We start from the raw sequence: 13,713 nt of genomic DNA on the forward strand, positions 1-13,713 counted from the left end.
GGTATCACCAAATGAGTTTCAGAAAGTTCTGCCCTTGAAGCCAGCCTTGCAGAAGCCAGATCAGCTCCGGTTGGGTGGCAGATGCCAGCCCTCCCCAAACACTGCACAGGATCTCCCAGACAAGTGTAGAGAATCCAGCTCAAAGGAAGGAAATTACACAGTCAGTTTAGTGCCACATTTGCAATGAAGATAAAACGTGCCCTCTCTCCTGCAGGGAGTTGCAGAGCAGTGACATGCATTTCCCCTGGAAAGTCCGCCCCACTCGGCATCAGGAGGGCAATACCTGCAGCCCTTTCAGTCCTGGTTTCAGCTCTGCAAGCTTCCTGCTGCCTCCAGCCTCCACTAACAGCTCAGGATATAAACTCCAGATATCTTACTGATTTTTGGTGTTTTTTATAGACCCCCTGCCTCTCAATCCCTGCCTCAAATTGCTCCTTGCCCAGTGGCAAACGCTGAGCCTTATGCTCAGTAACGTTGGAATGACTCACATCGCCACAGGAGGAAATGACCAGTAAAGAAGAGGCAGTTGCTGGGAGTCCAAGACATTGTCTTCCTTGCTAAGGAGCAGATGGACAAAAAGCAAACGCATTAAATATGACAATCAGAGGTGGCAGGAAAAAAGCATAAGTAATCCTTCTTACTGTGTTTGTAGCATTACCTACAACAGATACAGTGGAGTTCAGTGTTTTCAACACGTGCTCTCCCAGCAACTAACACTGCAAGATCTATGCCCAGACAGTCATGGCCTCCAAAAACATAAGGCCTAAAGCAAAATTACTGATATCTAAACTACTAGTTGCAGTCATTCAGCAATTGTAAACTGGTTTTTGCCCAATCCCATTCATTTTATTAACTCCCAATCATGTCAACATGACACAAAACACACATCTATGCACAAACGTGACATACCTGAAAGTTTTAAACAATTTTTCATAATTAAGGGATTTTGCAGTGTGAAAGGACACTGCATGGTTCGGACAAGCCTTGACAAATAACACTCAGGTTACATCCAAATATCATCCTAGTTGCAAGCTGCATCTTAGAAACTATTCTCAATTCTCCATCTTGAAACTAAATGCAAACCACACTCCGAAAAGCACAACAGCAGCAGAAGGCTGAACACCAGTCAGGGAGAATTATATCCTCCATTTCTGGTCATTAAATGGGTACTCAGTATATCACTGTCAATCATTTACAGGAGTCTCATTAGCTGCTCCCCATTCTCTACCAGAAACACACAAGCAATGCTGTTCTGAAATAAATACTTTTAAACCAGAGAATATCTGAATAATCATTTTCCCCAATTAAATATGGAAATGGAAAAGAGGTGGAATCCTCTACCATCACAAGTTTAATGCAGTTCTATCACATACCGTGACTTACAATAAACTAGAAGAGGCATGATCATAAAATACCACCTCAAACAATACAACCAGCAATATTTACTATTTGTGTTAACAAAATGTGGCACAAAGTACCATGGATACCTCACTGAGCTCCTACATGGAGCTAAGGGAAAAGAGGGATTCTTACTGAGCCTTAGATTTAATTTCTAGTTTAGCAGCACACAACTCTCCCACAGTCCTCTGCTGTTGGTTCTCCTCAGTTCAGGAATGGTTCATCTAGAAGGGCTGTGAGGTACAATACCCAAGTCCACCACCAAAACACATGTACTCCTGGAATATGGAAAGTTACTCTGGTCTGTGCTCACCTGAAGGAGAAACATATGACCAATCCAACCAGCTCATATCTAATGAATGTTATTAGCCTGGGAGGAGAGAAGCAAATGGAGACACTACTAAAAGAACTGTCCCTCCCCAGTAAAGGTGCAGCCTGAGGCTTTTGAGCTCTGTCAAACACAAACAGGTCTGGAGGAAAACCAGCCTGGCTGAAGAGGTACAGCTCCCTGGGCCAAGTCCATCTGAGCTGTGCAGCTCTGCTCCAGCAGGTCCAAACCGCCTCCGATGGAGCCACCACTGCCACTGCCCCGCCGAGCACTCCCAGGTACTCCCAGTTAACCAGTAACCTCCTTTGCTCTTTCAAAAACTAATGGATTGGTTAGGAGCAGGCATCTGAGCAAATTTATAACTTCCAAGGTTAAACCTGCTTGTGAGGACTAAGTGTTTTATAAAAGCCGTTTGATTTCAAATGTGAACCTCAAGACCTTAAGGCAGAGTCCTTTCTAGTTCTGTGTCTAGAAAAGGTCACAGGATGCTCAGCCAGCTACAAATCGGTACCTCATTTACGATGACGTAGAGAGAAATTCGGGGGTTAGCTGATCTTTTCTGAACATAAACTCTGCAGAAAACAAAACTGAATGTGGTTTCCCAGACTGCACTCTCTCTTTCAACAGTCAGACCAAACCTGTTCATTACACTCATTTTATCTCCTGCAAGGGCTGATGAAAAGGCTCCAGAGCAATGGACTAACACATCCCACCTAAAGATCAAATCTTAAGGCTGGAAAGGACTTCAAAAGATTTCATAGCCCATTCCCTCACCCTGATGTTATCCCTGACAAACATTTTGTTGCTTGGTTTTGAAGTCCTACGGAGTCACCTCCATACCCCAAAGCAGCCTATTCTGGCCACTCTGTCAAACCATTTCCAGATCTTGCCTTCAAAAATCGTTGTATGGTTTGGGTTCACCCACTCTGGCTCCTTCCTCCCACCAATTTCCTCAGCAAACATCACCAGCCTTGCTCAACCCACTGCTACCTTTGGAAGGTAGGAAAGGGACAGGGACTGTCCTCACTCAGAGGAGATATTCTCTGAATCTTTCATGCACATTAAGCAAGAAGGGACAACGCCGGCAAAAGATTTCACCAGTTGACTACACAGTTACGAGTTGTTAACTCACCCTGCACAAGCCAACTCAACCTTGGCATTTCACTTTGCAACCACTAAAGGCTGGATCTCATTGTCAAACTTCTTTTGTATAGTGTGCCAGCATGTCCAAAAGAAGTTTGAAAAGAGAGTAATTTTGGCCCTGTACTTCAGCATTTAACAATAAAGCAGGGAAACCAGGCGAATCACGCTGCTCTAACACCAAAATCTGAAATCCGTATGTTCAACAGCATTTTCAACCACACACATAAAACTTCCTGCAGCTAAAGGCCAAAAGATTTTCATGTGTTTCAGACCTGTTATTCCTAAAGATAAGACTCTCTTGAGAATTTTACCTGATTTTAAATTAGTATCCCCAAATTCTGACTACACAGGCAGGCACACCACCTTTTTTAGTGCTGACTTCTGCTTGGTTGTCTATGATGGAAGCTACCAAATAGTCTGTAGTTGCACAAGCAAGCACTTGACATCTTCATAAGAAAGACACTGGAAATATCTTTCTGGATAGTTTCAAGCTTTAGAGGTTATTTTAGTCTTTGATATCAAAACCAGGAGAAGGCTAGTACTTAAGCTGAAGCTGGACACCTAGAAAGCCACAATTCCCTACAGCTGTCTTTGCCCCAACCCCTGTGTTTTCAACCATTTACCTCAAAACAAAATAAATCTCTAAGTTAAACAGTCAGGGTATGTTCAAACTGGGTGGAAAATTTGCCAGACGTTCATGCCCCAACATAATCTATGTGACATGCTCTTGAATTAAGGCCTTCTGTATTAATTCAAATTAATGTTGACAATGCTTATTAGGCAGTTTATCACTTCTTTCTAGTTAAAGATTTCACATCTATGCTGAACTTTATGCCATTGATGGTATAAGACAAACCGAAACACCTTCTAGATTTTTACTGTGAGTTTACTCTGCATCTTTTAATAATTTATAACCATTAACCAAGATAGAAATCACACCTTTTTCTTCAAACTGAAATAATATTTTTTCCATTTTACTAGTAACTGAAGCCACATGTTGGAGTTTTAAGAGCTGCTCCAGTTTTCAGGTTTTTATACACTCTTGGGGTTTTTCTTTAATGTCAGAAAATGTGGTTTAATGCCATTCACAAAAAACAGACCAACCGGTAGATTTTTTCCAGGGAATATCTGGCTGCATCAAGTCTCTATGCTCAGAAGCCTGGTCGTAGCATTGTCATCAACAAGTATTTACACTACCTCAAAACAGACAGCTTCAACAGCCAAAAGTCTTGTCCCATCCTTCTTTCTCCCCTTCTCCATCGGTACAGATGATTAGCATTTCTATTTTCAGATATTATTAAGCTAGTTTGGAAGAACTACCCTAAAGTCCCCTCTTAATGGTTCAAGTGTACCTCAAATTAAGAGCTAGAATGCACAAAGGCCCTGCCTTTGCAGAAGGAACTGAAGCTGGAGCCTGTCAAAGGTTCCTTGGTTTAAAATAAGGAAACCCTGGTTTAAAAGATTATCACACAGTTGCAGCTGTTTGACACACAGTAATATCCAGGTGCTTTCTTCAAATCACGGTAAGACCAAGATAGGACATGGCAAAACAAATACCAGGAGAATTTCACTGCGACAGACAGTAGCACAATTTATGGGATTATCATAGAACAAAAGGGAAAAAATGGTCTTCCCAACAGATTCATCAAAAATCCATTTCTTCCTCACATGTAAGGAAGGTTAACTGTGGTAAATAACACAGTACAGACCACTGAGGAGTCCAGGGGGCCCCAGAACAGGCTGGCTCCAAACAAAATGCCCTCAGCTGTGGCCTGATCAAATAGGAACAACTATCACGGCCTCATTAAATCAAGGCACCATGAAACACCAAAGTAAGTATTGAATAAAGTCTCTTGATGCCCAAAAGGTCTGTTTTACCACTTCCAAACAAAAAAGTCTAATCCCTGCCTGAGGTTCCTTAAAGTAATCGAAGAAATTTTTCCCACGTTGGTTTGGCTGAATCAGTCTTAAAGGTTTCCCACTCAGAATTAATTTCTCATTTTCTAGCAGCTAGAGAGCAGCTCTGAGATAATTTAGCTGTGTGACAAGTGGGGCCTGCAGACTCAAAACAGACAATGCTTCAGGGGGTGGGGGGAAAGGGGAAAAGAAATAAAATAAAAATCAGCTTCACACATACCAATATTAGACGAAGCGGAAAACTGTTCAATCAGGCCAAGCACTAGAGGACACTTTCAACACCACAGACAATGAAACTAAAATATGAGAAACAGACTGATGTATTGGGGATATCATAAATTCTTTGAGAAAAACGTCATTTATTTTCCCTAAAGGTGGAAGAGAACAGGACTCCTAAGTACCTCAAGGGTATCTCTGATTTGAGTCCCATCAGTGAAATTCAGTCTGTCACCCACGGCTCTGTAAAAATCCCAAGAGACTCCTCAGCCTTCTGATTCCTTATGATAATCCTTTGAGTGCAGAAGCCAGTGTGAATAATCTGAGAAAAGTCCTACTGGAATACAGAAAGAGGAGAAAGCAGGCCTAATGTTACTCAAAAAAGCTTATTCCACCCCAACTTACAGCATTACACTGATCAAACAAGTACCTGCTGATTTAACTCAGAGGAATTGAAATACTCAGCATCAGAACACTGCTTAAGCCACCTCCCCTTCATCTGGTCATCTGGGAAGTCCCCAAGTTTATGAAAAGAAGTTCTTCTTAAATTGAAATGGGAGGAGCAGCAGTGGCCAGACAATTCTAGAAACAGGGCCTAAAGGCAGGACTGGGAGCAGGGCTGCACCAGTGGAAGCTGGTGATGACACCAGTATAACTGTTCTGCTTCATGCAACATCTTGTTAAATGTGACAACATCAGTGCTCCAGACGCACATAGAAAAAAGCCACCAGTCCTCCACCCTGTATGAAACAGGGAGCAAGTGTGGCCCACGAGTCCTCATGTCACTCCACAACAAACATTAAGTTAGTCCTCTGTTCTGCTCGCTGCAGTAAGATGGAGTGGAGAAGCCATACTCCTCCCTCAGCACAGGAAAACCCCCATGTTCTACTGAACACCACTGAAATCTGTGACCTCCCTCATAATACACTAAGAAGTACAGGAGCAGTGCATGCAATTCTGCTCATGATTTTAAGGAAAAAATCTGTGGGTTTATTCCCCAGCAGCTGTGCAGTTTCCCAGTGAGATGAGGTCAAGCCTCAAAATAAGGAAAGCACTAATGTCCTCCCACATATACTCCTTACAAATTATAGCTGCATTCCTTAACTGCTCTTCCACCAGTCTGTTCCTCCTAGTGAGTCTCTTCTGCTGTTGTGAAGATCCAATAGCAGTGATGAAGGATCCTTAAAATTCTACAACCGCCAGCAGCTCCTCATCCAATAAAATCAGACCCTACAGCAAACTATCCTTTCCTCCCTCTACCAGCCACCACACACTTGAACTGCAATTACTCCTCTTCCATACTCATTTTTGCTGGCTGAGCAGGGCAGGGGAGATGTCAAGGCATCTATGCATCAATCAAGTCAGTCTTCTCCCAACAACCTAGCCTTTCCTTCTCCAGTGGGAAGCACCAAGACATCTGAAAATGCACACAATAGCCAGTGCAGCAAACTGAAAAGCAGGGCAGCTTCAGGTTCCATACAGATTTAAATAGAGCTTTAAGGTGCTTGACATAAAAGTTTGTGCTACAATTCAGTGCCCAGATCTTACTTAGAGACAAAAATTATCTCACTGGAACAGGCTAGGTTTACTTGTTATGACTTCTTATGAGAAAAGAAAAGATTTTATAAGGAGCGTGAACATCACAGCATACCTTATACTGAGATATAAAACAGCTAATTCACCAAGCAAATGTGTCTTCTCACTATGCACTGAAATGAAGAACCTTAGCAAAAAAAACCTCCAACCCCCTCTATTCAGGGCTGGGGAAAGCCTTCTCAAAATGCTTTAGTGCAGCTTCAGTCCCCCACCAAAACTTCAGATAAACATCACCTGGTTTTACTGCCACAACAGAATTTTCTCCTTTCCAGTAAGGATCAAACTACATAGGGATATGCAGGTTAGAACAAGAGTTAATTGCTACAGGAATCATCCCTGCCATCAAAAATAAATAAATAAATAAATACAGCTGTAACTTTACTTACACTAACCTGCACTTCTAGGTCACTGGAACACTGTTGTGCAAGTAACCTCATAGCAGAGCACAAAGTAACAGCATCCACAATAAACTGTGTTCTGCAGCAAAGGAAAAAGGAGGAGACTCTTAGTCCAGATTGAAAAGAGGGTGACAGTGATACCAGCTACATTCTATTTTTTACGTATATATAACCCTCTATATAGCTACAGCCATATTCTAGGAAAGGGGGCATTATTTATTAGTGTTACGGGTCAGCGAGCACCTCCATGATAAGGAGCACTATCACTCCAAGCAGCAGTCCCACCCTGCCCTCACCATTAGAGCTTCATTCCTGTTGCACACAGCCGCACCCTTTTTGTCAGCACATCTGTGGTAACGTGATGGATGGGATCAGGAAACCAGCTCAGACTGAGCTCCGTGGGTACAAAACAAAACAAAAGCGGTTCTAACCTACTGTGGTTCCCCAGTCCAGCTCACTTTAGACTGGCCATAAATCTACGCCATCAAATCAGGGCTGAGGGCAAAAGGGAGAGTGAGAAACTTCTGTTGGGAGCTGTTCAAGTTTAAAATACACCCTTTGTTTGTATGGCCAAGCTTTTGCCAAGTGCAAGTAGGGTCAAGTTCTCTGGTTACTGCAGCCCTCTTCCCTCTAGCACACATTCACAGTCACCTTCCTGCCAGTTCCTTCCAGCAGGAAAATGTGCCCAGCACCTGCTAAACTGCAGAGGCACTCGAGTCCTTGCTGTTAACTCTGTACAGCGGAGCACACTCAAACCCCACACCGCAGCTAAGAGGAGCTCTGGAAGTGCTGATTTACCCCAGCTGGGCTCTGCCTGCTTCTCTCAACAGGCACGCTCATTTGGCTCACCTAAATGTGATCACCTTAACCAGTTAACTTCCATAAAGCTATAATGGCAACAACCAACTTTGAAACATCTATCCCTCTGTAGAAGTCTACTAAAATTTGTTAAAGTCACTTGAGAAAGAAGAAAAAAATGATAAGCAGCACATGTACAAGCCTTGTTTCCTTAGGGATCTAGAGCTGAAAAACAGAAAGTATCAGAGCTCTGATAGTACACCTAGACTTTAGAACAAGTTGTCCCTGCGTGGCAGCAGGATGCTTAATAATTCAAATCCCCATGACAGGAAGAAGGGAGCAAGTAATAGCTGCCCAGAGACCTGTGGAGTATGGTGTGTGTCTTGGGGCTCTCAGCAAGATGTATTTTCTTCAGCAGAAAGCTCAGAGGGGAATTGCTTAACACTTTTTCATTTTAATTCTTTTTACTTCACAGGTCCCCACAAAAAGCTTGTTGACCAGTAGTAAGTAGTAGCCATCATCAATCTTATTTGTCTTTTTAAATCATTACCCTCACCCTCAAAGAAGAAATAAAAAGTGTTGCTCATACTAAGTATTGGCAGAAATTCTAGTTAACAAATGCTAGAAATAACTTGTAAAGAGAAAAAAAAGAAAAAGAGATAAAATTAGAAGGGAGACTTTCCCTTTATGTTCCCTCAAAGAAAACACGGTACTGTGAGGTGCCTCCTGGAAGGCCAAGGCTATATGTGATTTGCCCACTACTCCCCTGTTTAAAATTCAAGAGTGAAGACCGTATGAAAGTAGCATTAATCATTTCAGAACATAAAAAAGCTGGAGGGAATACTTTCCAAGACTTGTTCAGATATCAAGACAAATCAAGAAAGCTGTGGATCAAGTGGAGACAGGCCAGCAGAGGCCTCCGGGGCAGTCAGGGCTGGAGCACTTGGATTTGGGACTGGAAGAGAGGCCGTGGGAGCCAGGCTTGGTCAGCCTGGGGCAGGGAAGGCTCCAGGGCACCCACAGCTGCCACATGCCCACAGGGAGGGGATGGAGAAGATGGATCCAGGCTCTCCATGTGGCAGGAGAACAACAGACAGTGGGCATAATTATGGGCATTAAAATATGAGAAGTTCAGACTGGATCTACAGAAAATCTATTCCACCACAAGGACAGCCAAAGAGTAGCACAGGCTGCCCCAAAAGGCTGAGCTGCCTCCACCCCTGGAGGCTCTCAAGACCCAAGTGGACCAAGCCCTGAGCACCTGGTCCTTTGAGCTGCCCCTTTGAGCAGGAGGTTGGACAGGGACCTGAGGTCCCTCCCCTCCAGCCCCAGTTACCTTGTGATCCTGTGAACTCCAGGAAACATGCTACAGTCACATAAAGTTCTCTATTAGGAGGTTACATTTACTAACTTTTTCCTTCCTATGCTCTCAAGTTAATTAAATAACTGACTCAGTCTTGCTGAGACTCATTCTGTGTTTCAAAAAGATTTGTGCCTTTCCAGCACAGACAAGTATCACCTCTACATCCTGACCAGGAATCAGTACCAGAACATGCTCACACACACAGACTGCAACACTAAATCACCTCTGCTCTACCCTCCTCCACTAAACACCGCAAGAGGTGCGTCACGGACTGGCAGACAGCAAAGGAGCAACCGTGAAGAGACATGGCAGATGTAGAAGTTAATGGAGCCACTGACGAGTCTTTGAAAAGAGAGCCACAATTTGAATTATTAAAGCAGTCAAACCTTTAATGAAGTTGGTTATAGCCTCATCATAAGGCTACAGGAAACTACCTACTGGTTTGTCAGCGCTAGGATTTCTAAGCGGTGCTCAAGCCCTCTAATTCAAGCACATTTTATTCTATGTTTGCAGAGTGCTAAAAGCCACAATTTACCAGGGTAATGCCACATTTAACTGATAACTGAGCTCACATCTTTGTGAAGTGCAATTGAGACAGTCATATCTCAAGCTGCTAAACTTTTGAATCCTAGTTAGCTACACTCTGAACATTAACATATAAAATTTGCAATGAGGACCATTTCCCTAAAGTGAACAAATATGGACTAAAGTTCAATAATGTCTTATAAAAAGGATGTGCTTGGAAATTTCTGTGGTACTGTGGTAAAAATCCTATCAGTGATATTTTGCCTAAAAATGACTTCTTTTATACCTAGCAGGATACATGACACATTTACTGTAAGACAAGTGCCCCACGAGATTAGTTTGATTTATGGGGAGTACTTGTAGATTCCCAAACCAGCACAAATGGCATGGATATAAATTTTTAGCCAACTGTGATGAGCACATCCCCCTGAACAGAGAGACTTAAACTGTGCCTCTTTTTCCTAAAATCTCTTTGAAAGAACCTTCTGAAAGGCCTACTCACCTGACCAGCTGCAGTGCAAATCTTTGAGCATTGACTCAAACAATGACTCGAGAGAAGTATCTAGGAAACTAGATGGGAGAGAATACCCTCCAGTACTCTTGACAGGTCACCTTGAAAAGGATAATAAGACTGGGAAAGCAAAAATCCCAACACTTTATTACATAGGAAGATGACTTAAAAACAGACTCTCCCGCAACTTTGCGAAGAATCATGAAGCCTGATCTTCTTTGTTCTTCCTGGAAGACTTCTGTAGGAGTCTCAGGTGTTTCTCAGTTCTCACACGTTGATTGAAGGGCCAAAATCCTTTAAGGACAGCATTTTAAAACAGTTGATTCACACATATATATACAGGAAGCAAGAGACTGGTAGTGGAGGAGTTAAGGCAGTCCAGCTAAAAGTCCCTTCTTCCCTGCTCATTTTTCAGCAGCTCGATTCTTGCAGAGTCATTATTTCACTAGTTATTCAACCATTACATGCTCACCTTAGAAACCCAGCTCTCTCCTGCCTAAACCTCAAATACATGGAGAAAAATTTCTCACAAAAACTTTTCTGTCCCTTCTTAGTTTTAAGAGGACAAAGACAGCCGAGACTAATTGCTCCATGTCTCTGTTTGGCACAATGTTTTGTTAAACTGCCCTGTCCCATCGTTGCACTTTTGTCTATGTATTCCTTCCTCATTACACTCAGATTCAGCTTGTCATGCCAGACTAAAAAGGAGGATGCCCTCCTCCTTAAGGCAAAGGACTAACAGAACTGGCTCTGAGGCTCTGTTCCCAGTTCCTTTTATGAGCTTGGGCTGCAGCAAATTTGCAGTTCTACTTCTGCCCTATGCAAATCAAACAATTTAAATCTACACTCTGTGGGTATAAAAAGCAGCTTTTAAGGAAACCTTCCCCATGCTTACCTTCTACAGGGAGCAACAAGCCCAAATGATCTTTAATAGGCAGAAGGTGAAGATGATGGACTACAAAGTGCTTGTAAAGTTTGGGAGGGGGTGTGTCCTGGTTTTTTAGGAGGAGGTAAGATTCTTGGTGACAAGAGCAAGAGTCACTGATTGTAATACATTAGTGGCCACATGCTTCAATCCTGCTGGTTTGGCACAATACAAGCAAAGCAGTAAAGAAAAAGCAAGAAAGGCCCAGGACAAGCTGAAGTATTGGAAGCACAAAGCAAGGAGAAACAGGGGATTATTGCCCACGTGTTTGCAGGTAGGGAGGATCTCCAGCTTGGTGCAGTGGAATATAGAACACTAAGAAGGAGTCTGGTGGTGCAGGGAGGTGACAGGGGCAGGGACATGTGTGAGTTCAGAGGTACAGCCTTGCCATGACTCAAAGCAGCCAAAGACTCACAGCCATGGGGAGCCAGATGTTACAATATTATTAAGACAAACAGTACAATATAGAAGCAAGTCTTCTACTGGTAGAGGATTGCTAATAATGAGGCATTTAAAAGCTTTTTCGGTAATATAACAGGAAAGAGAGAATGAAGAAGCTTCTACGACAGCAGAGGTGTACTCACCTGGAACAGAAAAAAGCTCATAAACTTGCTATTGGAGAAAAATATTACCTTTTTTGCCCTTTTTTGAAAAGATATACTTGAGGCAGGATCTGGACTAGCCAAAGGAGACAGAGATACAAGACAAGATCAGGAGGAAGGGAAGGATCTGGAGAACCAGCGAGGAGAAACATCTGAAGTGTTTCAGAACTCTGGATAGAAAGCACTTTCAAAATGTAAAAACTGCTTTGAATTCACTCCTTCTAAATCCTTCCCAAGCCCTGAACTCTTCAGAAGGAACACTCTCACCCTTTTGGCATTCCTACTCCTTTTCCATGAGGTGTTCCGGAAGGGTCAGGGCTGACACACCACCACCAACTTGGATATTTGGTATTTTACAGCTGCTGAAAAGCCATTTGTAGCTCATGACGCTGCTTTCCAAAACCACCAGAGGAAGAGCATTTGGATACGAGTGCACCCAAAAGGTAAGTTCATGCCAAAGCCTATCAAAGTCCTGTTCATACCAACGTGAGGTGCCCAGTGCTCTAGCTTCGGGGACTTGGGCACGGTTCTGTTCCCAAGCACAGCCCTGCCAGACTCGCTCCTCTCCCAAGCCCTCAGCTGCCGGTCCCCAGCACCGGAGACTGTGCCAGCCGTGACTGAGGGTTCGCAGCTGATGGCGAGGGCTCAGACACGGCTCCTGCTGCTCCCGCTCTCCCACAGCACTCCCGGGGCTGCGAGCGCCGGTCCCGCTCCACCGCCGGGGTCAAACCGCGCGGTCGCTCCGCAGCGGCGGCTCATCCCGGCACCTCCTGGGGAAGGGTTGGAGAATCCAGGCGTGGAAGCCGGGGGGCTCTCTTGCCCTCCCCGCGGCCCCGGCGTGACCTTGCTGGGGAGCCCTCGGCCATGCGGCAGCCGAGTCCGCCCGCCCGCGGGGCTGGGGAACGCGGCGGCCGGGTCCCGCTCCCCGCCCCGGGCACGTCCCGCTCGCCCCGCGCTCGCCGCCGCCGCTGCGAGGCCTCAGGACTCCACGTCCGCCCGCTCGCCGCCGCCCCCGGGGCCCCCCTGCCGCGGCCTCGCCGCCGCCGCGCCGCGGAGACGCTCACCGGAGATACTGCGCGCACAGCAGGCTCATCCTCCGCCGCTCGCCGCCCGTCCCGCCGCGGCTCTCACAGCCCGGGCCGGCCCGCCGCCCCCGCGCCGCCGCCGCCGCCGCCTCCCGCCGCCGCCATCTTCCCGTGCAGGGCCCGCGGGGAGGAAGGGGCGGGGTGTCCCCGCTCTGCGCTCCGGCCGGGCAGGACGGCCCGCGCCGCGCCGGCCCCGCCGCTCCGGCCCCTCAGCGGCCCGGGCAGCCCCGGCCCCGCCGCTCCCGCTCCGCCGCGGCCCCGGCAGCCCCCGCCCGCCGCTCTCCCGCCCCGCTGAGGCGCCGCGGCCCTCCCGCCGCGCCGGCCGCGCTTCCGGGCCGGACCCCACCCCCGCCGGCACTTCCGGCGGCGCCACCGGCAAACCCGTCCCCCGCCCGCTGCCATGGCAACCGAGGGGGCGGTGCGGCGTAGCCATGGCAACCGCGGCGCATCCCGGGGCCTGCATCCCTGCGTCTACAGCCCGTCCCGCCCCGGGCCCCGCGCAGCGACGCCCCGCTTTGTCACATCCCTGTCACGGCCCTCGGAAGGGCGCCTTGCCGAGAGGCGGCTGCCCACGGCGCTGGCGGGGAGCCCCAGTCACAGAACCCCAGAATGGGTCAGGCTGGAAGGGACCACAGAGGCTCATCTGCTCCCACCTCCCTGCTCCAGCGGGGTCATCCCAGAGCACATGGCACAGGATTGTGTTCAGACAGTACTGGAATATCTCCGGTGAGGGAGACTCCACACCCTCTCTGTCTCTGTTCCAGTGCTGGGTCACTGCACAGCAAAGTTCTTCCTCATGTCCAGGTGGAACTTCCTGGGCATCAGTTCCTGCCCATTGCCTCTTGTCCCATTACTGGGCACACTGAGCAGGGCCTGGACCATCCTCTGCCCCTCCCTGCAGACCCCGA

At 46.4% G+C, this 13,713-nt stretch overlaps 1 protein-coding gene across 6 annotated transcripts in view; it reads right to left on the reverse strand.

The window, feature by feature from the left end:
* SMG7 (SMG7, nonsense mediated mRNA decay factor) overlaps nt 1-12,869 on the reverse strand; it is a 50,491-nt gene extending 37,622 nt beyond the window's left edge. For 4 of the 6 annotated variants that reach the window (XM_017836944.1, XM_017836949.1, XM_017836947.1 and 1 more), the window contains exon 1: nt 12,785-12,868. In XM_017836944.1, the coding sequence (XP_017692433.1) occupies nt 12,785-12,813 (29 nt within the window). In that variant the 5' untranslated portion in view covers nt 12,814-12,868. Of the gene's footprint in view, nt 1-6,990; nt 7,076-12,784 lie in introns of all 6 variants that reach the window. The other 2 variants (XM_017836945.1, XM_017836946.1) reach the window with 2 other exon arrangements.
* Nucleotides 12,870-13,713: the final 844 nt, after the last annotated feature.

The sequence above is a fragment of the Lepidothrix coronata genome, unplaced genomic scaffold, assembly GCF_001604755.1.
Source record: "Lepidothrix coronata isolate B3197 unplaced genomic scaffold, Lepidothrix_coronata-1.0 Scaffold288, whole genome shotgun sequence".
NCBI classification, from domain to species: Eukaryota; Metazoa; Chordata; class Aves; order Passeriformes; family Pipridae; genus Lepidothrix; species Lepidothrix coronata.